This window comes from Parambassis ranga, chromosome 7 (genome assembly GCF_900634625.1).
Source record: "Parambassis ranga chromosome 7, fParRan2.1, whole genome shotgun sequence".
In the NCBI taxonomy this organism is placed as follows: Eukaryota; Metazoa; Chordata; class Actinopteri; family Ambassidae; genus Parambassis; species Parambassis ranga.
The window spans coordinates 993577-1015000 of record NC_041028.1 but is presented as its reverse complement, the minus strand read 5'-3'; the positions used below and the strand labels follow the sequence as shown (position 1 = coordinate 1015000).

Sequence of the window (21424 nt, the reverse complement as noted above, 5' to 3'; positions counted from 1 at the left end):
AAACATCAGAGGCGAGCAGTGACAGGTGGGGGTAAAGATGTTGGACTGTCAGAACAGCATGCTGAGGATTCACAGCTTCCTTCCTGTCGCTGTTTATCGCCTTTAGATGCATAAATATTCCCTGTATTCATGCTCTGTGTGGGATCAGAGTGCACATGTCGCAGGACTCCATCGGACTGTGAGGAACGATCAGAACCTGTTTTATTTCCACTCTGTGCTGCTGTGTGTGTGTCTACATTCATGTGTCCCTTCTCTCTCTCCGTCCCTCCTCCTTTAGATACATCCATGCCCTCTACCTGGGCGCCCAAAGCCGCTGGCACAGCAACGGGCCCCGTCGCCACTTCCACTGGCGGCTGATGTTCGAGAGCGCCGACATCACCATGCTCCGCCTCCTGGAGGCGTTCCTGAAGTCCGCTCCGCAGCTCGTCCTGCAGCTGAGCATCATGATCCACGGAAACACCGTCCTCCCTCTGCAAGGTGAGACGCCGTTTCCTCTGGGTGTTGTGAGGTTTGTAGCGCAGCCGTTAACGGCGGGTCGTTAACGGTGACGGTGAGGCGCAGAAGGTCAGAGCTGAAGCAGGAATCAGCCGGTAAACGGTCACAGCTCATGTTTCTGGACCTGCTCAGTGACATCAGCCTGTTTCCATAAAGCTTCAGTGTTAGTGTGATGGCTGAAAAAAATGATGGAAATAAAACCAGAAACTGATGCTCATCACCTGATAAAAGCCAATAAAATACAGTCTGAAATGCATCTGTTGCAACGTGTGTGTGTGTGTGTGTGTGTGTGTGTGAGGGCAGATATCAGTTGGAGAGTCAATGCTTTATTTATGCACCTCTTACCAGAAGCAGATTGGTCTTTGATGAATAAAACAAAAACTCTCTCTCTCTCTCTCTCTCTCTCTCTCTCTCTCCCTCTCTCCCTCTCTCGCTTTCTCTCTCTCTCTCTCTCTCTCTCTCTCTCTGCCTCTCTCTCTCTCTCTCCCTCCTCTCTCTCCCTCTCTCGCTTTCTCTCTCTCTCCCTCTCTCTCTCTCTCCCTCTCTTGCCCTCTCTCTCTCTCTCTCTCCCTCCCCTCTCTCTCTCTCTCGCTCTCCCCTCTCTCTCTCTCTCTCTGCCTCTCTCTCTCTCTCTCCCTCTCTCTCTCCCTCTCTCGCTTTCTCTCTCTCTCTCTCCCTCCCTCTCTCTCTCTCTCCCTCTCTCTCTCTCTCCCTCCCTCTCTCTCGTGCACTTCACACTCTCTTCACACACACCTGGCTGTAACAGCATCAGGGGACATACATACATGGCCTTAAGGAAACGTACACATTTACAGTACAGACACCGTAAAGAAATGCAAACATGTGTGCACCGACGGGCCGAAGGGACGTGCGCGGCTGAGGCGACAGTCTGTGGAGCTAATCAGCCAGACTCTCTGCAGGGGAGACAGTAAATCTGCTCTGACAGCCACTGGAAGCCACTCACGTCCCTCTGAGAGTCACTGTGTGAGGCACAGCTTGGCTAGCAGCTCCAGTGTGTGTGTGCGTGTGTGAAATAATCCTGCTGTTTGTGTGCAGTGACGTCTCCAGAGGTGTGACATTTTACATGTCACTTAATCAAGTGGTCACTTTGTAATGATTATTTTTTTATTGTATTGATTAATGACCATGTTGCAGCAGTAAGTATTTTTGCACTTGTTCTTGGCTTATCTTACATGCCAGCACCATCAAACTACCTTCTGACTTTCTTTATGCTATAAAATCCCCGCAGATCACTTTGGTGTAGCTATTTTATAACATTATTTTATACAAAGTCACTTTTCGTCACACTAACATGAGCCCAGATGACATTTCTGCATCATGTCCAGCACTGAGGATTAGCTGGCTAACTGCTAGCTGTGTTGGATAAAATCCTTGGGTTAGAATTTAGCTCTGTTTGATTGATCTGACATATTATAATAAAAATGTATTTGAATGAATTGTTTTAATAGTATTTTAATAGTGATAACACGAGGAAGCAAAGCTAAACTTAAAGCCTCATTTACCTAAATGTACCTTAGCTTAGCTTTTAAATGCTAAGTGTACAGAGTGCAAAGCAAAGCTCACAAACATCTGGACTGGAATATAACTTATCAATCAACAGAATCAGTGTTGCCAATTAATCATTCAAGTCATCTGTTGAGGACAAATCCCAAACATTTGCTGGTTGCACATCCGCCAAATGTTGGGATTTGCTGGGCTTTGCGAGCATAACAAACTGCATCTGTCACTTTCTACCCATAATCCCCTTTGGTTGGGGGCCTTTTGTTGTTGTATAGCTGTTTATTTTCTCGAGGAAACGTTTTTAGTCTGTGTTGTGACACTTATGAAGTCTACCATCAGAGGTGTTTCGGTGTGTTTGGGATAATTGGTCGTGGTCCTGTTGGGTTCACTCAGACACTTTAAAATAATGAACTACATGAAATTAACCTCTGCTGCAGCACTGTCTGTTCCTGTGTTGCTGCACACGTGCTCATTATAGTGATACGATCCTGGAGAAAGTTCACATTTTGTCTAAGTGATGCTAAACAACCACTTAACGACATAAAGGACGCAAAAACTGTTCCTGTCTGAAAATGCTTTTTAAGATTACAGGGTGATAAAGAAATGTCACACCAACACTAATCACTCAGGTCATTTAGCAAGCTAGCTAACAAAACTCTCAGTATATTAGTTATATGTCACATGAGTTATGTGTAATTACCCTCCCTGCCAGAAGGGGGAGCCAAACATGCTGCACTTTAGCCTTTAAAATGAAAGTTAAGTTAAAATTGAAGTTTCAAGAAAAAGTTCAGTAAATGTAGTTGGCATTAGTAACACTTTATGGATTATTTATACTTCAATATTTGTTTTTGTTTTATAAGTGAAAGGAGGCTGAATTTTCTTTAAGCGATTTTAATAGGAATCAAAACAGTATCGTCATGTTTGAAGTCAGAGCAGAGTCGTTTAAAGTTTAAGGATTACAGTAGCATCCATCTGGTGAAGACAGACAACACTTTCAAATCCTCATGAGATGGATGTAATTTCCAGCAGACTGCACAGTACATGACTGACAGCTTTCATCAGACCTCATTAAACAGGGACCTGTCTTTGTCTGGTTAAAATACAACCGAAGCGTGCAGCCATGAGCAGAGTTTTAATTGGTGCTCAGAATTTTCACACGTTGACAAGGAAAAAGCCTGAAGAAGAATTCCTAGAAACTTAGAAGTTAGTGTGGTATAAATATAAACTATAGCTGCTGGTTGGGAACAGAAATAGAAACAAAAATATGAAGACTCAACTTTTACCTGCATATAGGTGCGAGGTCATGTCATTAACTTATATCCAAGAAAACCACTCTTAGTTTAGTAAAGAGTAAAAACAAATAACTGTACGTTTTCCTGTGAGAAACATAAATTAAATCTCAAATTAAAATGCAGAAGGCTGCGGCTCGTCCTCTGCTCAGACTTTAATGCCTTCTCTGAGAGATTTATCTCTAATTTGAGACAAGACTGCATGATTAACACACATGAATGTTTGATGTGTTAAAGTGCGCTCTGGGCAGCTCTGGGAAGTATACGTGTGAGAGCTAACGATCATTTGACTTCAACAGACTGGTTCAGGTCAAAAACTGGAAGAAAAAACGCACACGTCACAGTCTGTGTGTTGACTTTCCTGAGATATGAGGAAGGTCGGCTTGTTTCTCAGAAGCTGCAGTGCCAGATAAAGAAACTGTTATAACCCTTTCCTTCTTTCATCTCCACATCCAGCAGCCAAATATCTCACTTTGCTCTCCCTCTCCACTTCCTTCCTTGTCCCTGCAGGTCTTTCAGCCTCAGCCTCCCTGGTCTCCTTGGCCTGGATGATCGCCTCCTACCAGAAGGTTCTCCGGGACTCCCGTGATGACAAACTACCCATGTCGTACAAGGCCGTCATCGCCCAGATGCTGTGGCACTTCTTCACCATCGGGGCGAGGACGGTGGCCTTTGCCCTCTTCGCCTCCGTCTTCCAGCTCTACTTCGGCATATTCATCGTCAGCCACTGGTGCGCCACACGTCCCCTCATGCAGAGAGTCTGATCCACACACGTCATTAGATCCATCTGTAGATCAGTTATTTGTGCAGCCTGCCGTGTGTAGGAGCTTTAGAAATGAAGAGTAAACTTTATAAATATGTCCTTTTCTAACATGAACCTTTTAATCATCTCATTCTCATTCATTAAATCACAACAAACAGCTTCCTTTGCACTTTGCAGGCTCTTTCCCCAAGGGAGGGATACTTAATAACGGCTAATTTATCCCCCGTTCGTTGTGATTATTATTTATAGTTTCCGTAAGCAGAAATTCAGTATTAATGTCTTATCTGGTGCCAAGTGTCGTACTTTGGATTTGGCTAATTCTGCGTGCATTAACTGTATTTTATTTTTACCACCAAGACCATTCATTTAATTCGGAAAATAGATGAAGTGACATAAATAATTATCTCCCTGTGTTTGTGGAGGTGCTTTAAAAAGCGCTGCAGTACAAAGTGAGAGATTTATGTGGATGTCTGGTTTTGCTTCAGTGTCCATTTGTGGCTTCCTGTCCTCAGAGTGGCTTTAGTAATCGATATTTTTCTAATAAAAATATATCAAAGGTGCAAACAATGGGACAAGGAGGCAGAGGATGCTTGTAGTGAGGACTCTGCAGAGGATTCTCCTCAGCTCCAGAGAGCTTTATAGCAACCTCCAGCTCATTGTTCAGCTGTCCAGCCCTCAACGTTATTGTCTTGGTTCATGCCAGATGCTTTGTTGCACGGAACCATCTGGAAGGTAATGCTGGGAAACGTTTGGAAAAGAAAGGTACTTTAAAAAATGATTTGAATCTATCAGGAGTTAACTTTCATGAATCATCAAAGGAGAAGCAACAATCTGCTCTGAGGGTATTTGAAAGCTAGCATGTAGCAGTTAGCATGTCAGCAGATGAATGTCATCATGTTTTTTGTGTTGTAGAGTTGATGAGTTTACTTGCATCTCTCAGGTGCGTCATGACCTTCTGGATCATCCAAGGTGAGACCGACTTCTGCATGTCCAAGTGGGAGGAGATCATCTACAACATGGTGGTGGGTATCATCTACATCTTCTGCTGGTTTAATGTCAAGGAAGGCCCCAGCCGCTTCCGCATGACCGTCTACTACTCTGTGACGCTGGCTGAGAACGTGGCGCTGACCGCCGCCTGGTACACCTACCGCGGCCCGCACACCTCCGACTCCTACGCCCTGGTGGTGGTGTGCTTGGTGGCCTGCAGCTTCGCCCTGGGAACCTTTTTCATGTTGGTGTACTACTGCTGGCTGCACCCGGATGGGCCTGTCCTTGGCTCGCAGTGGGGAGGGTGTGTGGATGAGGGTGTGGTGGGCGCAGGAGGGGTGGCGGGAGTGATCGATGCTTGCCTTACTCCATCCCAAGGATCCCAAACAGACATGGTCATTACAAGTCCTCCGAGGACTCTGCCCAGGACTAAAGACACAGGGGAGCCGGTCCCCGGGGAGCGAGAAAGGGACAAAGAAAGAGACAAGGACAGTTGCCTGCCTGTCTTCCAGGTACGTCCCTCCCCATCCTCCTCTCCTGCACTCCTTCACAGGACCTCCTCCTCGTCCCGTGCACAGGAAGGCCCAGTGATCCGGATTGACCTCCCAAGAAAGCGATACCCAGCCTGGGATGCACACTTTATTGATCGGCGCCTCCGCAAAACGATCCTGCTCCTGGAGACCACATCAGCCGTCAGCCCCCGGATACAATACAGGAGTAGCATGATGGGCAGCAAAGAGGTATTGGAATATGAGACAACTGTCTAAGCCAGCAGGGGCTCTTAAACATATAAGTGCAGTCTGGGACCAAGGCTCAGCCTGAGATCAGTTCTCATCCCAGGATTACCTATACGCCAGGAGAAGCATGAAAAGAAGACACAGAGTGTCAGGCGACTCTTTTTGAGAAGAGAGTTCGGTAAAAACTTGATTGTAAAATGTGAAGCGCAATCTGGGACCAAAGCAGTCCAGGAGTAGGTAGCATGAACGAGCCGTGAGGAGTTAATGGAGTAACACTGAACTGGAATAATCTTCATTATAATTTCTGAAAGTGTGGAGGTGAGAAATCTAATCTTTCATCCTGGGACAAGGTACTGACGGATTTTGTTACATCTTGCATGGCCAGAACAAGAGGGAAGGAAAGTTTTGGGGGTTTGAGATCAGAACAGTCTCCTGCATGAATTTGAGCCTCGGACTTCAGAGACACAACATAGACTTGATGGGTAACTTTAGAGAAGCTAACCGCTAATGCTCGGGACATGCAGTCATTTTGGTTTGGACTAAAATGTGGTATATACAAATTAAGTAACTGCTGGTGCAATCAATCACCCCTGATTGACCCAAAGAAGTGGACACCAAATTCACCATTAGACTAGTATGCTTACGATGATAGAAAATACATACAGAAATTGTTTTATGCTTCCAAAAGGTTGCATGTCCCTCTCAGCCAGCTGGTCAATGTCCTCTGCGCAGGCTATCAGTGGTGTCCAATCAGAAATGCGACCAGGTACCTGGGGCTCAAATCTCAGCAGACCCTGAGGATCGCTCACAACTCTACAGGTCCAGAAATGTAGGCCTGGTGCCAGTCACCCATCCATATGTGTTACAAAGGCAGCCATAGCAAAAGTCTCAATGCTTACATCCCAGCTGTCACCTCCAACAAAATCAATCAGGACTACATGGATGGATGTAGGGTGGACGACTTGTGCAATGGCTGCCACCATATGGCATGCTGTAACTCACCACAAACGGGCCTGTGATGTACAGTTGAATAAATACCGATGTCAGATATAAGCTGTTATAATAAGCTGTAGTTAGGTGATGAATGATGAAGCTTCACTTACTCGTAAGAGTCTAAATGTCGTCCAAAGTTGTCCACTTTTTTTCAGAATTCATGACACGTAGGGTGTGACGGACATCACAAATGGTCATGCTATGCTATGAAAACATTTTACGGAGTTTGTTTTCCCGAGAACGCCGTCAGTTGTGGTCAAGAGTGGCATTCTTAATGAGGTAACTAAATGGTGGCATGGGGACATCTGTGTGGAAAACCAAGCCATCTTTCCACCAGAAACTATAGGCAGAGCTACTGTCTACTGATTGATGACATCACACACACACACACAACAAAGGGGTTTCTCAAAGTCAAGGAAGGATCCTTAACGGCATTTCTGGGATGCTACGACTCGGCCAAAGGACTGTTCCACAGCCAAGGAAACCTTGGACTCCTACCAAGGACCAACCCCTTCATTCAGAGAATTATCAAGGAATCAGAGATGGTGTAGAACAGGTGTTCCACTGCATGTAATGTCCACATGTCCAAATAACAGGAAGCAGTCTTGTATCACTTTTGAAGTCACTTCCTTGACTTTGAGAAGTGACTCGGGGGCAGAGATTTAAAAGTACACCTGTAATTACCTCATATTGCCACGAGTGCTGCCACAATGAAACTAAAGATTTTAAGCAGGGTTCGGAGACAGCAGCTGATAATGCAATCAAGATAAGAAACATTTGTACAAAAAAAACACTGATTACGGGCTAACTAGTTAGCATTAATTTGGTGATGTGTACAAAACCAAACCAGGGGCAGACCCTTGTCTGATTTAACACTGATCACTGATGATTGATCCTCTTTGTGATGCCATAAAACAAGGAACTAAAACTTGAACATTATCACTGGAGCTGACGAGTAACTTCAACGTTTTGAACATGGCAGCTTCCAGATGTGAGAGACTGTTACTGTGCGTTAGAGGCTAAATCAAGCATAGTCAGAAACAACACGTTAATAACATTATATTATATTATACAACAGACAAGACATGTTTCTGTTGAAACAGGTTCTGAGGTGATCTTGTGTAGATGGCAGAGCATCCTGCAGAGCGTGAAAGACGCCAGTATAACTGGCTTATTAGCATTTTGAAAATGTTTGAACTGGTTGCGGATGAATGGGTGACCTACACAGGTGACCAAAAGAACATGGCACAGCTGTGAATTTGCGTGACTTAAAGGGGCTTTACTTCAGAAGCAGGTCCTTCCTGATGCCAACAGAAACACTTGCAGCATGCACTGTCTGTATTTGACTCTTTAGGTCAAACACCAGGTCACCAAGAGCCGCCTATATACTTGCTTTTTAACAATGCCAAGTTAAATCATAAAATCCAGTAGAACTGGGACTGGGAGAGTTTCATGGATCCAAAGTCTTCACTGACAGTTTGAGGACTAGACAGTCTACGGTCCCTACCTATGCTAGTCTATTCTTACTCAAGCCAAAAATGGGGTGTCACAGAGCTGTAGTACCCATCCATCCATCCATCAGTTCTCCGACCCATCGAGGTCATGGTAGCAGCAGGGACAAGCAGAAACCCTCAGACCTTCCTGTCTCCATCTCCTCCTGGGAGATTTCCCAGCTGCTCCCAGGCTAGCAAGGAGATGTAACCTCTCCAACCGGGCGTTGTGGCCTCCACCCCTAAGGTTGTGCCTGGAGGCACCCTAAACAGGTTGGAGCACCCTGAACAGGCGCTCAGACTTCTGAACAGCGCTCTCATTTATGTTGTTTTTATTCACAGTCCAGGCTGGTCTGCATTATTAAGAGCAAGTATGTAAGTGTTCTGACTCTAACCAGGTTCGTGCTCGTATCTGTGTATCCCCCCCTAGTGGAGGATTCAGGAATGCATTTTTTAAAAAAAGGGACTATTGATGGTACCTTGGCTAATAGTCCAGTTTTGTGGTCCTACCTGAACTTGTGGATGTGGGTGCAGTGGTGGTGGCGATGTTAATGGTGCTGCAAAAACAATGATAGGCTAATGTACAGACGATTCATACATCAACTACCCAATCACGGGGCCGTGGGCGCTCTCTCTCTCTCTGTGATTGGGTGATGAACCAGTCCTTTGTTGTTAAGGTAAATTAACAGTTAATAGTGGTGCGCTGATTATATATCGACTTGAACAAAAACATGTTTAAACAGTGAGTTGAAAACTCAAATCATCTTTTATTGATTAATGCAAGTATTTCTGTTGATTTATTTTTGTATTTGTTTTATATCTATTTATTGTTTACTCACTTGGTGGTCTTTGGTATGACTCTTATATTAAGATGTAAAAACTGAAAATAGATTTTTTTTACTCATTCTATATATCTGTATATATCAGAGTGACGCTATTCTAGGGTGTGTGTATGTGTGTGTGTGTGAGTACGTGTGCTTCAGTTCGTATGTGTGTATCGTATGTACAGTATGTGTGTCAGGAAGTTTTTTTTTGATAATGCTGCTTAAACATCCTCTGAGTGAACGAGCAGAAAAAAAAACCAGTGGTGAAAATATCTATGACGATGTTAAAAAAAAGACAAGAAAAAAGAAGTCAACAAGCTGTGCTGATAACTGTAGATGGGAACAATACTGTAGTAAACATGGCCCAACAGCCATCCAAATAAAGCCTGTTCGTGTCTTCTTTGATGGCACCGAGTGCTGCATGCTCTGATTTCCATGTTATTCTTTTGAGTGCTAAGAGAGCAACACAACACAACACAACACAACATCTTCTCAGTGCATTTCTGTGTGTGCTTGTGTTGTGAGGTTTTGTATCTCACCTCGTTAGAACCCGTTCAGTATATTTTTTTTTTTTTTAATCTGAACACAGCCGGATCATATTTGCTGAAATCTGGCTCAGGTCTGAACGCACATCTCTCAGCGTTAGTTCAGTCATGAAGACTCTATTTCCCATCATCCCCTTATCTCTATCCCCTTCCCTCTTCACCATCCTTGCTCGCTCTTTCACCACACTGCACTCCCTCTAGTGACCTGCCACATAGTCAGGTGTTTAATAGATGGCCCCTCCCTCACCAATCAGCTGTCGATCCGTCCCTCTCCTGCCCAATCATAGCGAAGCATGAAATTTAAAATCCTCTGTCTCTTCTCCAGCTGCCTCCTGATCGAATCCGGCAACCCTCCTCCACCCCAAGCACCTCCCGATCAAGTCCTCCTCTCTCCTGCTTTGACACCACCACCAGGTCTAGACCTGGGGGGGTCTTCTGATCAGCGGCCTCTCCGCTCGAGCTTTCCCCCCTTTCGGACGTGGTCCTCACGACGGGGTCTAGGACGCCAATGCACATTCACAATTATTGTATTAATACGTCTTTCTCATTCAGTTCGCTGAGTCTCTCATGATTGAACTGCCGCTAGCGAATCTGGCTAGTGATGTCATACTTGTCATACCAGGTTCACGGAGACAGTATCCAAAAGGTCGCGTACAAAAACAATGTGTAAACATCCGTCAAACTATAAAAGCAGTGCCAGGAAAGAAACTGGATTGAGCTGGATTGAACTGGATTGAGCTGGATTTAGCTGGATTGAGCTGGATTGAGCTGGATTGATCGCAGACGTGTGTGTGCAACAGCCAGATTTGAAAATAGGTCTGAACGTGTCGAGCTCTCCGGATTGAACGCACTCTTTCCCCAGTCTGAATGGGGTCTTGTGAAGTTACTTCAAACACGACTTCACTGTCTGCATCTGTAATGTTTGATACAAACACATTTATATACACTCCTCAAACAGTAGCTCCATAATTTCCCCCAGAACTGCACGTTCTGTATATGTATCTACATGTGTGTGTACTACTAGTCCTACACAGTTGTAGCCATGAAACGTTCCAACGTGCTTGTGAGATGTGGTGTCACAGCCTTTGTTGCTGATATACATGTGAGTATTGAATTGATTTGTGCCTGTGGGGGTCCCAAACATAGCTGTGACCCGCTGTTAATCACCACTAATGAATTATTGAGCATCTCTATGAGCGTTCAGCTTTGACTTTTGGTTCTTCTGGGAGCATGGATGCAGGTGGAGATCCTGTTTTTGTGATTCCCTCCACCCTGACAGGATCCACGGCTCCAGACTCACTGAGGCATCCTCCCAGCATCATGCTGCCTCCATCTATCTCCTCTGACTCTGGCCTGCATGGAGGATTTTTCAGAGAGAGGCGGAGCTGAAAGCGAAGCTGGAGCTCCACCAAGCTTCTCCCCTGAATCCTCCTGCCCTGTTTTCATCTTCTCAAGGCAACAACAACAAAAAAAGGCTCTCATACCGACACCTTTTGATCTCTCTCTCTCTCTCTCTCTCTCTCTCTCTCATCACATCCCTCCATCCTGTCTCTTTGTAGTCCGGCTGCTCGTCTTTCTCTTTTAATTGTCTTAACAGATCACACACAGGATGAAGGTGAGTAGTGCTCTTCCATTTTGTTCGTCTTGTTTCCTTTTCTTCTCTTTTATACGTTTCTCCCTTCTTTCCTTCCTCTGCAGCCTCTTCTTTCTCGGTTACCTTCCTTCATCGCCTCTTTGTGATCGTTGTGCCCTCCTGTCTCTCTCTCCTCTTTGTCCTCCCTTCTTCTTCCTCACAGGTACTCCTCTTTTCTCCCCTCCTTTTCTTGTGTCAGACCTGTGTGTGTGTGTGTGTGTGTGTGTGTGTGTGTGTGTGTCTGTGTCTGTGTGTGTGTCTGTGTGTGTGTAGGGTCTTTTAAAGATTCTGCTTCTTTGATATCACTGTTACACACACACACAGATGTACATGAATAAATTCACACATAATGCACTCAGTAACACACACATGCACAGTCTCTCTCTCTCTTTTCAGATATGGAGTTGATGCAGCACCAAAACACATCAGGATCTGATGTACTTTGAAGATCACACCAGGATGATTGATGTGTGTGTCAAAGAGAGAAAAAAGGCATCAAGAGCAGGTGTGTGTGTGTGTGTGTACTGTAGGTGCTTTCATGTTGTATGAATGTGATATACATACAGTGTGTGTGTGTGTGTGTGTGTGTGTGTGTGTGTGATGGACACCTGATGGACATGCTAATGCTACTCAATCAATGCATCCCCATATGTCTTTATGCTGACTGAAGAACACCTGTTAGCTCAAACACCTGAGCAGGTTTACTGACACCTAAACTAATAATAGTTATTATTATAATTATTATTATTAAACCAAATACAGAATATAAAATACAAAATAATTTAAAAATACATTTTGGCTAATTTACCAAAATTACAGCCTTGTAGCATCTGAGCTAACACCACATCCTCCAAATTAAAATGTTGTCAACTTTCAAGAAAAACCTAATGTTTCAGAATGTTTCACTCATGTTGAGGTTTCAAAGGACTCATTCAGCTTTAGGAAAATATCTTTTTACAGTTTGTGCTTAAACACAATTTACTTACAAAGACTGTATTCATATGACCACAGGAGGGCGCCAGATGCATCAAACACTGGCGGTTTGAAAGGCCTCTTGTTTTCCCGATGAGGATGGGAGGTTAGCTCAGAAGCTAGAAGAACTTATAGCATAGTCAAAGTTTTATAGATATGATTTCTCTGCGAGGAGGAAAAAAAACACAATTTGCTGAGGATTCAGTGGATTTGAACCACAAATATAACACTTTAGTGCAGGTTCCGTCTGAGGTCAGTCACCTGGTGCCATGCAAACACCCGTCTCTTTCTGCCTTGGATGATTTCAAAGAGCTGGACGCCAACCTGGTCACAACAATCCACCCCTCGTTTATTTTTTGAGCTGACTTGGATGCAAGTCTTAAGGAAAAAAATCTTTGGACTGAAATTTGCTCAGGGAGAGAGAGCGGGACGATCAAACGATAAATGCCCCATCTTTGTCTCCCGTTGCCTAGGTAACTGGACAATCATTAAGCCGTTAGCCCTCCAGTCACCATGGAGGAGTTACCCTGACAATAGTGTGTGTGTGTGTGTGTGTGTGTGTGTGTGTGTGTGTCCATGTTCATATCATGCAGCTTTATATTTACTGTCAGCATGTGACCGTGTAACCTGCTCAGAGAGAGAGAGAGAGAGTGTGTGTGTGTGTGTGTGTGTGTGTGTGTGTGTGTCTCAGAGGGGTCACAGGTTTGGTGTCGCCTCCTCTGCCTCCATCAGCGTCCTGCTGAGGAGAAATATGTCTTTCTTTCCTCCTCTTTCCATTAGTCTTTGTCACAGTGCTGCCCCCCTGTGGCCAAACTGCCTCACTGCTGATACAACTTAAACAGCTCATGAGCTTGTGAACCAAACATCTCCGTGATGTCACAGCACTCTTGTGATTGACAGTTGTTTTATTGTGATATGATTATGGATCATCGTCAGAGTCGTTAGTCCTGGCAATAAGAATAAATAACATCCTGAGTAAAGTTACTCTCTTTCCTCTGGATTGTTCTGTATTTGAATAAAATGCTGCACACAAAAGAGCAATACTCAGCTTTAAACCTGTGCTCTGATCCTAAAGAATGAGACATTCAGGGAGTCTATGAAGTGGAGCTGAAGTCACAGACATATTTTTGTTTTCAGCTGCACGCCTGCACTGGTGACAGATTTGCAGCTAAATTTAAAATTGTTGTGAAAGTTAGCGCTGAGTCAGACTCAGCAAGTGAATATCACAGACTATTGTTCATTGTTATGAACCTGTCGTGTCACAAACTTAGGCAGACTCCAACTTCAGGAAGCACCAAAGATCCATTCACCTCCAAGATCCATTTGGTGTTTTCTTTTCAAATGTTAAGTTTCTTGTTTGATGAAATCAGAATTGTCTCAAAGTGCTTTACAGAGACCCAGAGCCCGAAGAGCAACAGTGTCCGGAAAAACTCCTTTTAACAGGAAGAAACCTTGAACAGGACCCGACTCATAAGGAGAACCTTCCTGCTGCCAGTCGGCCGGGTAGAGGAGGAGAAGAAGAGGGAGACAGGACAGAGAGGATGAAGGAGAGAGAGAGGAGAAGAAGGAGACAGGACAGAGAGAGAGGTACAAACATGCAGCAGACATCATAAATCACAGAGAACAGATGTAAAGTATATAAATATAGAGTATGGATTACCAGAAGCAACAATTAGTGCTATAACAAAGAGTAGGCTGAGTGGCGGCTCCTCAGTGTCTCTTTGAAATAAAAGCCATTTAAATGGAGTCAGCTTTAATTAAACTGCATGTTATCAGAGCAGAAAGAGTGGATGTTATCAGCCCCTGGTGGAGTTTCCTCTCGGACAGGAAGTGGGCTTCCTCTGCTTCCTGTTCTCTCCTGTGTGTGTGTGTGTGTGTGTGTGTGTGTGTGTGTGTGTGTGTGTCCAGGTCTCTAAAGAACAATCAGTGTAGACAGAGAAAGAACATGAAGCAGCAGAAGCTAAAATAACTGGAACACAGAGACACAGAAGCAACGATGGAAAAAACAACTGAGGGACAGACGCAGCGACAGGAGACAAGCTGAAAATACATTTTGGAAGGAAGAGCGTGACCAGGACCAGGACCAGGTCTCAGCTGATCCTCCACGGCTCCGGCTGAACCACCATGGACTATGAACCGAAGAAATCCAAGAAGGTACAGTCGATGAACTCTGTCACCTTTGATCATCCAGCTGGACAGAGAGTTTTACCTCTGGGCTGAGGACCTTTTAGCCTCGTAGTTAAATGTTCCTTCCACATGTGAATGAGCCTGAAATGTATTTAATATGTTCATGTGTGTCACAGGATCACAGCTGCTCCTGAACTCACTCATGTTCATGTTCGGTTCACAGACAGATGTGACTGCTGCTCTTTAGTTTTCATCTCCAGCTCAGTGCTTGATGGTGCTTCTCTGACGTGTCCCCTGTGGTAAACACTTGTTTATTTAGCATCACTTCTTTAAACCATGCTCTCCATAATAAGAGCTTTTTCCTAAAAAAAGAGTTTAGAACCGAACAGCAGAAGCAGAGCTAGTTAAATACGCAGCACCTGCTCAGGTTCATCCATTACAAAATCCAATTATTTCCCTCTTTCTGTCTCCTCCAACACACGCTGGAACAAGAAGAAGAACAAAAACTCATTAAAGCCTCGCTCTGCCTCGTCCTTAAATTCAGCTGACAGCAGAGATGTTCATCAGAAATCTGCCTGCAGATCTGTCCTCGTTATTATTCAGCGGGAACGGCTGAGACAAGCTAATGTCCGCTCTCTGTTCAGCGTAATGTCCACTCTCCCCATGGCTTCAAGCCACAGTATGTTAATGTGTGTGTGTGTGTGCGTGTCAGAGAAGCTCAGCTGTCAGAGATCACTGCTCACCTGTCAATCACTGCTGGAACAGCCAAAGGGATGGACACACACACACGCACACACTGAGGCATATTAACTGTCTCTGAAACACTGCAGCATTCCAATTTCTCATCTTCACAACAAAAAACAGACTAGCATTATGCTAATGTTAGCCACGTTTACCATTTCACCTCTGTACCCTGCTGAGTGAACAGCAGCTCTGCTGGGCTGGGATCAGCTGGTTCTGGGGTAGCTGTTGCTGTATGTGTGGGGGCATCATCCGCCTGCAACATGAAGGTTTTGGAGCATTTGGCTGAACCTGAGCAGACAGTATAGCTCTATACACTCGTATCAGGAGGCACATCATCAGTAAACAGCAGTAATAATACCTTAAACAGATGATGATCTTCTGCCCTGTTACACCGGCTTCTGCATGTCTACCAATTATCATGGCAACCCATCCTCTTCCTTTCTGTCCCTCCAGGGCTTTGTCTCACCCATTAAGCGTCTGGTCTGGTCCAAGTCGGGTCGCAGGCCGGTGGATCGGGGCAGCGTTTACCGCCGGCCGCTGCACACCGTCCCCCTCTATGCCCCAGATTACCTCATTCACCCTGAGAGGCTCATCTTTGATTATGTGGAGAAGGAGGTCAAGGTAGGAGCTGGGAGAATATCAGCAGGATGCAGAACAATGTCCAGCTGTTTGACCTTTGACCTCTGTTTTAAGTTCCTGGGTCACCTGACGTGGGTGTCGGTCTCCCTGAACCCCTCTAGCCGAGATGAGATGCTGCAGCTGCTGGACACAGCGAGGGTTGGTAATCAGTTACCACTGTTTGCATGATTTATCCCTTTTAATCAATAACCAGGACTGTTTCTTTAACTAACCCCTCACAGGACTGATGATCAATAACTAATCATGTAATAATGTCGACATTTCATGACCTGTTAGCAGTGGTTTGTTGTCCGCCTCATTAATCAATAACCCCTGTGGCCATGTGGGTCAGTAGCAGCTGAAGGTGCTGCCGCTGAAAACCAGCGTGGATCAGGACTGCATCCTGAGCCTGTCCGCTCGCTGCCTGCTGCTGACGTGGAGAGACAACGAGAAGCTGCTGATGAGGATCCCAACGCACGAGATCGCCGCCGCCTCCTACCTGAGAGACGACGCGCTGCACCTGCTGGTCCTCAAGACAGGTGAGGACGTAGCAGGAGGCAGCGTTTAATGAAAGTCAATTTAAATTAATTCTGCAGAGCATTTTTGAGAAAATACAAAAAGAAAAAAAGTGCACATTTCTGGAAAAATTTAGGGGAATAAAAGTCACAAATTTGCAAGAAAATATTTAACAGTTTGTGAAATTTGTGTTCTAAGGTCTAAATGTGGATACTGTGGTTGCCGGGGACGACAGTCTGGACAGAAAAAAGCCAACAGGCATCGATGGGCGACGTCAGACTATGAGCTGCAATGCTGATCCACGACCTGCAGGGGGCACCATGGAGCGACGACACACCATCTGTGGAGTTGACTGGCGGCCGTCGCTCTCCAGGAGCAACCATGACAAAAACCAGAATGTGGAGAGGGGGGGAGGAGGGGGAGAGAGAGGAGGAGGGGGGAGTCTAGAGAGGAAGAGGGTGGGAGGGAGCTGGGAGAGGAGGCAGCAAACACGTAAGACAGGCGGGAGCTGGGAGAACCGCAGGGCAAGGCCTATGAGCGGCAGCTGGGGGGTGGGTGTGGGCGGAGGTGGAGGGAGCTGGGAGAGGAGGCATGGAGGAGGAGGTGGAGGAGGAGGAGCTGGGAGCTGGGAGAGGAGGGGAGGAGGTGGTGGAGGGGGAGGCGGCGGGAGCTGGGAGCGCCGACAGGCCTGCACGGGGAGCTGGGAACGTGGGAAGAGCTACGGCAGCTGGGAGAGGAGGAACCACAACCCGCTGGAGCCCACGCCCTGTCCCGACGCCTACTGCAACCTGGTCATCCTGGCGGTGGAGAACAGGGTGGGTCCGCAGAACTGCAGTTCCTCTAATGGCCACTTGATGGTGCTGTTTAGGAAAAAACACAGCTAAAGCCAAAGGAAGTTTCTTCACCTGTGGGAGCCACCCTCGTGTGGACACTAGTGGAACTGCAGGTTCTTCTGCTTTATTCTCAGGCACAGCAGTGTGTATGTTTTTTGCTGAGAGCTTGATACTGGAGTGGGCGCTCGGTCGAGTCCCAAAACATCAGTGACAGGAAATAAGCGTGGAAAGTTCCTTCTTGTTCGGGTTCACTGATCATTCGCCTCTTGTGGTGGAAGAGTGGAAAGTAGGGCAACAGTCATGCTCATTCATCTGCACACGCTGATACTGAGACTGTTACATAACCTGAACCATTACATCACATTATCAGCAGCCGGGTTGTCATTGTATATCTGTGTGTGTTCCTCTGTCATTGTTAACCTCATCCCCGGAGCAATAATTAGTTTGGACTGGCAGCAGTATGGCGCCATTGTTAAACTGGCTCATATTAAGCTCACAGATTCCAGTCAAGCCTCATCAGCGGCTGCTGCCTCGACTTTCAGAGCATCCCAGTCACATCCTGACACTTCACCTGGATTTAACCCACTAGAACCTGTTTTAGTCCACGAGTGTGATGTGCAGAATCAGGGTAACAAAGAGGATGGAGGTGTTGAACCTCTTTGACCTGCTGTGTGTGTGCAGGATGCTGCAGAGGAGTACTGCTCGCTGATTTGTCAGATGTTCCAGATCATTTACGGCCATCAGACCATCGAGTGTGTCGACAGGGCGGGCTTTCACTACACCATGCCGGACCGCTATTGGCTGCAGAGGAGTGAGTAACACACAGGCTTTAAAAATGTATAAATCTTCTTTTTTATGCATCTTTTTGCAGGCTTCATAAAACTAAACCTGACTGCTCTTAGATTTGAGAACTGATGCTCACAAGAGGATGATTTTTCTGTAAATTTTCCGACTGCCATGTGTTTAAACACAGGGGATACTGTATGCATGAAGATATTTTTACACCTTTTTCGAAGTTAAACACAAATTGATATTAATTTGATCCAAAGAAATGATAGATTGATGATATTATTGTGCACCTTCGGTCAGTATATTGTGTATTTAATGCTGTGTGTCTGTACAGGTGACAGCTGTCTGTCCGACATGTCCTACAGCTATGATCCAGACTTTAGCTGCTGCAGCTCGTAGTGAGTAAAATGCTGTTTTTCTCACAGATTTATTCACAAGTCTTTCAACATTGCCAGCATTAGCTATGTGAAGCTTATCGTCAGCTCATCAGTGCCTTCCTGTTTTTAATTTCATTGCATTCATGCATCCATTTCCTGACAACATCGTACAAACAGAACAAGACAAACTTTAGACAATATCAGTCCTCAGACACACACACTTTCACAATAAAAGCATGGAGCTGCACTCTTTGACCTGAATACTACAGGACTTTGTTTATTTATTGTTCATGGATGTCCTTCTGGGGTCTGATCACAGACTTTGTCACTCAGTCAGTCTCTGTGTCTCTCAGTGACGGTTCCCAGGACGCCTTTGAGATGTACTACAGTGAGACGCACAGTGAGTGCTCGTCTGTGTCGCTGCAGGACTCCCATCGCAGCCTGGCCTCAGCCAGCGATGGAGGGGACAGTAACCCCGCTCTGCTGCTGATGCAGGAGTACATGATCACTGTGAGTGTCATCCTCCCGTCCTCACCACAAACTGTGAATGTGGGTAAACACTTTGTCTTTATCTGGTCTTGTCTCTTTGTTGTGTGTAGCTGCGTAACAAGCTGAGTCCGGTGGAGCTGCAGCAGTTTGCGGTGTTGTTGAGAGAATACAGGCTGGGAGCAAACATCGACCAGTTCTGTGCTGAGCTGCTGCAACTGTACGGAGACAACCGCAAGTTCCTGCTGCTGGGTGAGACGAGGCTCATTGACTGAAACCCTGTGGTACACCACGTCTTACAACCTACATTGCATGTATGCCAGAATATGAGCTGTGTACTGTTACACCACTTCCTGTTAACCAATGAGAGACAGAAGAGGAAGAAGAGGGTTGAGGTTTTTTCCCACGGTTCACTACACACACGTCCATTTGTTAAAAAGTCTCCTGGAAACGTGCTCTCCTCAGTTCTGTACACAAAGGTCATGTTTGATTCATCATCTGGTGTCTTCTGTGTCCCAGGCATGCGTCCCTTCATCCCAGACAAAGACGTCGGCGCCTTTGAGGGTTTCCTAGAAAGCATCGGGATCCGTGAAGGCGGGATTTTGACCGACAGCTTTGGACGCATCAAACGCAGCATGAGCAACACGTCTGCCACAGCCATGAGGGGGTGAGACGAGTCATTGCATGTCCAGCGACTTTGACTCTTCTGACCCTACAGATTAGCATATTATGGAGTCACCGGGTCACATGACATGGAGGCTATTTAAAAAAATGACAATTAAAATTAATGCAAACAAATCCATTACAATGAAGAATATTAACTTAAAATAGAAGAAGGTTATACACTTTCAGTTTCTGAAACTAGATTATTGCATAGTGTTACATTATGGGGTGAATTTTCCATTTTTCCCCATCAAGGTACGACAACTGCTCCTTCTCGGGTTCTCAGGAATTCAACCGACGCATCACCGACATCACCCACGACATCCAGGCACTGGGCTTCCAGGACACACACGGAGACATCGAGGAGGAGGACTACTACCTCTGATGGAAGTGTAGAATTCAGGATGCAGTATGTCAACATTTTAAACACACGCCACACACTCTGTCAATAAAAATCTAAAAATCAAATTGATCGCTTATAAAATAATAATTCAAAGTACACAGACAGTTGAATTTGTTTCACATTTAAATGCAAAAATTAACTGTATATCTCTTAATCTTGTGATTTTTTTTAAAGAATAATATAGGAAAGAAAATAAATTGAAATAAAAAAGAAACACATGCTTTGCCATCATATGATCCTGTGTGAATACAGAGTAAAAATACAGGTAAATTTACATTTTCTTTAGTTGTGCTCTTGGGGCTGCAATACCGATATATCGCCACCAGGGGGCAAGTGAGGACAAAAGTGCGTTTATTCTGTAGGAAGGAAGAAAGGATAAATACCCTGCAGCCCTTTTGGATGCCAGCCTCACTGAACATCAGAGCCACAGAGATTCAGCACACCCATCGGCTTCACCCCAGTCATGCTCCTCTCTCAGTCTCATTACGTAACTAAACAGCACTGTTAGAAAGAGAGCAGCTTAATTTTCATCAGTGATGGTAAACACATTATAAATGTATCAGAATCAATCCCAAGGCTGCTCTTATCTCACGGAGATCATGGAGTGCAAACAAGTGACATAATGAAGGTGAAAAACCCAGGATACAACAAAGAGATATGCATTTTTTTTGTGGCCCTGGGAAATGATGTAAACTGGCTATTGATCCCTTCATAGCTGCTTAAGTTCAGAGTTCCTGATCATGTATATTGATCTGGATGATGTACAGCTTCAGGACAGTAACTCTGAGACCACACCTGCCTTTGGCTGTAGTTTTAGGGTTAGTGTGTGTGTGTGTCAGGGGAATCAGACACACTTGTATAAACCTGATCCTCATCATCAGATTACAGCTCTGTAATCTCTGCAATAATCCGTGTGGCTGCATTTACTGTCATATCATCATTGTCATCGTACTTGCGCAGCTGTTGGTCATATGCAGCCCTGCATCATCATGGATGCACTTTTTCTATTAGTTCAATTAGTCTCGGTCAAATGTTGTTTTTTTAATACAGTACAGTAACAGCAGCTGTTTTGCTTTAGGCTCTAATGTGGAGGGTTTTCTCAACTCTCAGCTCTCAAAAACAAAAACCATCCATTAAGTAACAGCACATAATGCGACCTGACATCATGCAGAAATAATAATAATTTCCAGTGAGATCAAACTGAATTAAAATGTTTGGATTCCCACCCTGCTGTGGTTCCAGCTCAGCTGGAGGGGCGGCTGTAGTTCATCTGGTGCTGTGCAGATGCAGGGGGGGGGGGGGGGGGGGGGGGGGGGTGAGTGTAAAATAACAAACTCCCAGCCTGTAGGGATTACACTGTGCTGTGTCCTACAGGTTATATTTAGCAGGCTACAAGTCATGCTACATATACAGTGTGGTCATCCTGCTAAACCAGCCTGGTCCACACAGGCCAGCGGCGGTGTCACTGCAGGGGGGGTCAGCCAGGAGAAAATCCACTGAGATTTCATAAAGTGCCAACAGCCAATCGAAGCTGCAGTCAGGCAGAGCTGCAGTGACAGCTCAGTTAATGCCTCAGAGAGGCCTGGTACCACAGAGATGTGGAGAGGATGCATGCACAC

At 45.4% G+C, this 21424-nt stretch overlaps 2 protein-coding genes across 2 annotated transcripts in view; both read left to right on the top strand.

The window, feature by feature from the left end:
* Window positions 1-7631, top strand: part of xkr7b (XK, Kell blood group complex subunit-related family, member 7b) — a 62397-nt gene extending 54766 nt beyond the window's left edge. Inside the window, exons 3-5 of the mRNA XM_028410178.1 lie at window positions 278-477; window positions 3816-4035; window positions 5009-7631. Coding sequence (XP_028265979.1) covers window positions 278-477; window positions 3816-4035; window positions 5009-5822 — 1234 coding nt within the window. The 3' untranslated portion in view covers window positions 5823-7631. The remainder of the gene's footprint in view (window positions 1-277; window positions 478-3815; window positions 4036-5008) is intronic.
* Window positions 7632-14162: 6531 nt separating this feature from the next.
* On the top strand, window positions 14163-19901 carry ccm2l (CCM2 like scaffold protein). The gene is made up of 11 exons (XM_028410054.1): window positions 14163-14403; window positions 15574-15741; window positions 15814-15897; window positions 16094-16277; window positions 16453-17069; window positions 17769-17898; window positions 18211-18274; window positions 18607-18763; window positions 18853-18991; window positions 19259-19406; window positions 19658-19901. The coding sequence occupies exons 1-11, from the start codon at window positions 14374-14376 to the stop codon at window positions 19785-19787; spliced, it is 1851 nt and encodes a 616-aa protein (XP_028265855.1). The 5' UTR covers window positions 14163-14373; the 3' UTR covers window positions 19788-19901.
* The last annotated feature ends 1523 nt before the right edge of the window (window positions 19902-21424 follow it).

Excerpts from the sequence above, each read along its gene's own strand:
- ccm2l (XM_028410054.1), top strand. The coding sequence starts at position 14,374 with ATGGACTATGAACCGAAGAAATCCAAGAAG. Across the intron at positions 17,070-17,768 it reads TCCTGGCGGTGGAGAACAGG|GATGCTGCAGAGGAGTACTG; the intron begins GTGGGTCCGCAG and ends GTGTGTGTGCAG. Across the intron at positions 18,275-18,606 it reads TTTAGCTGCTGCAGCTCGTA|TGACGGTTCCCAGGACGCCT; the intron begins GTGAGTAAAATG and ends TGTGTCTCTCAG.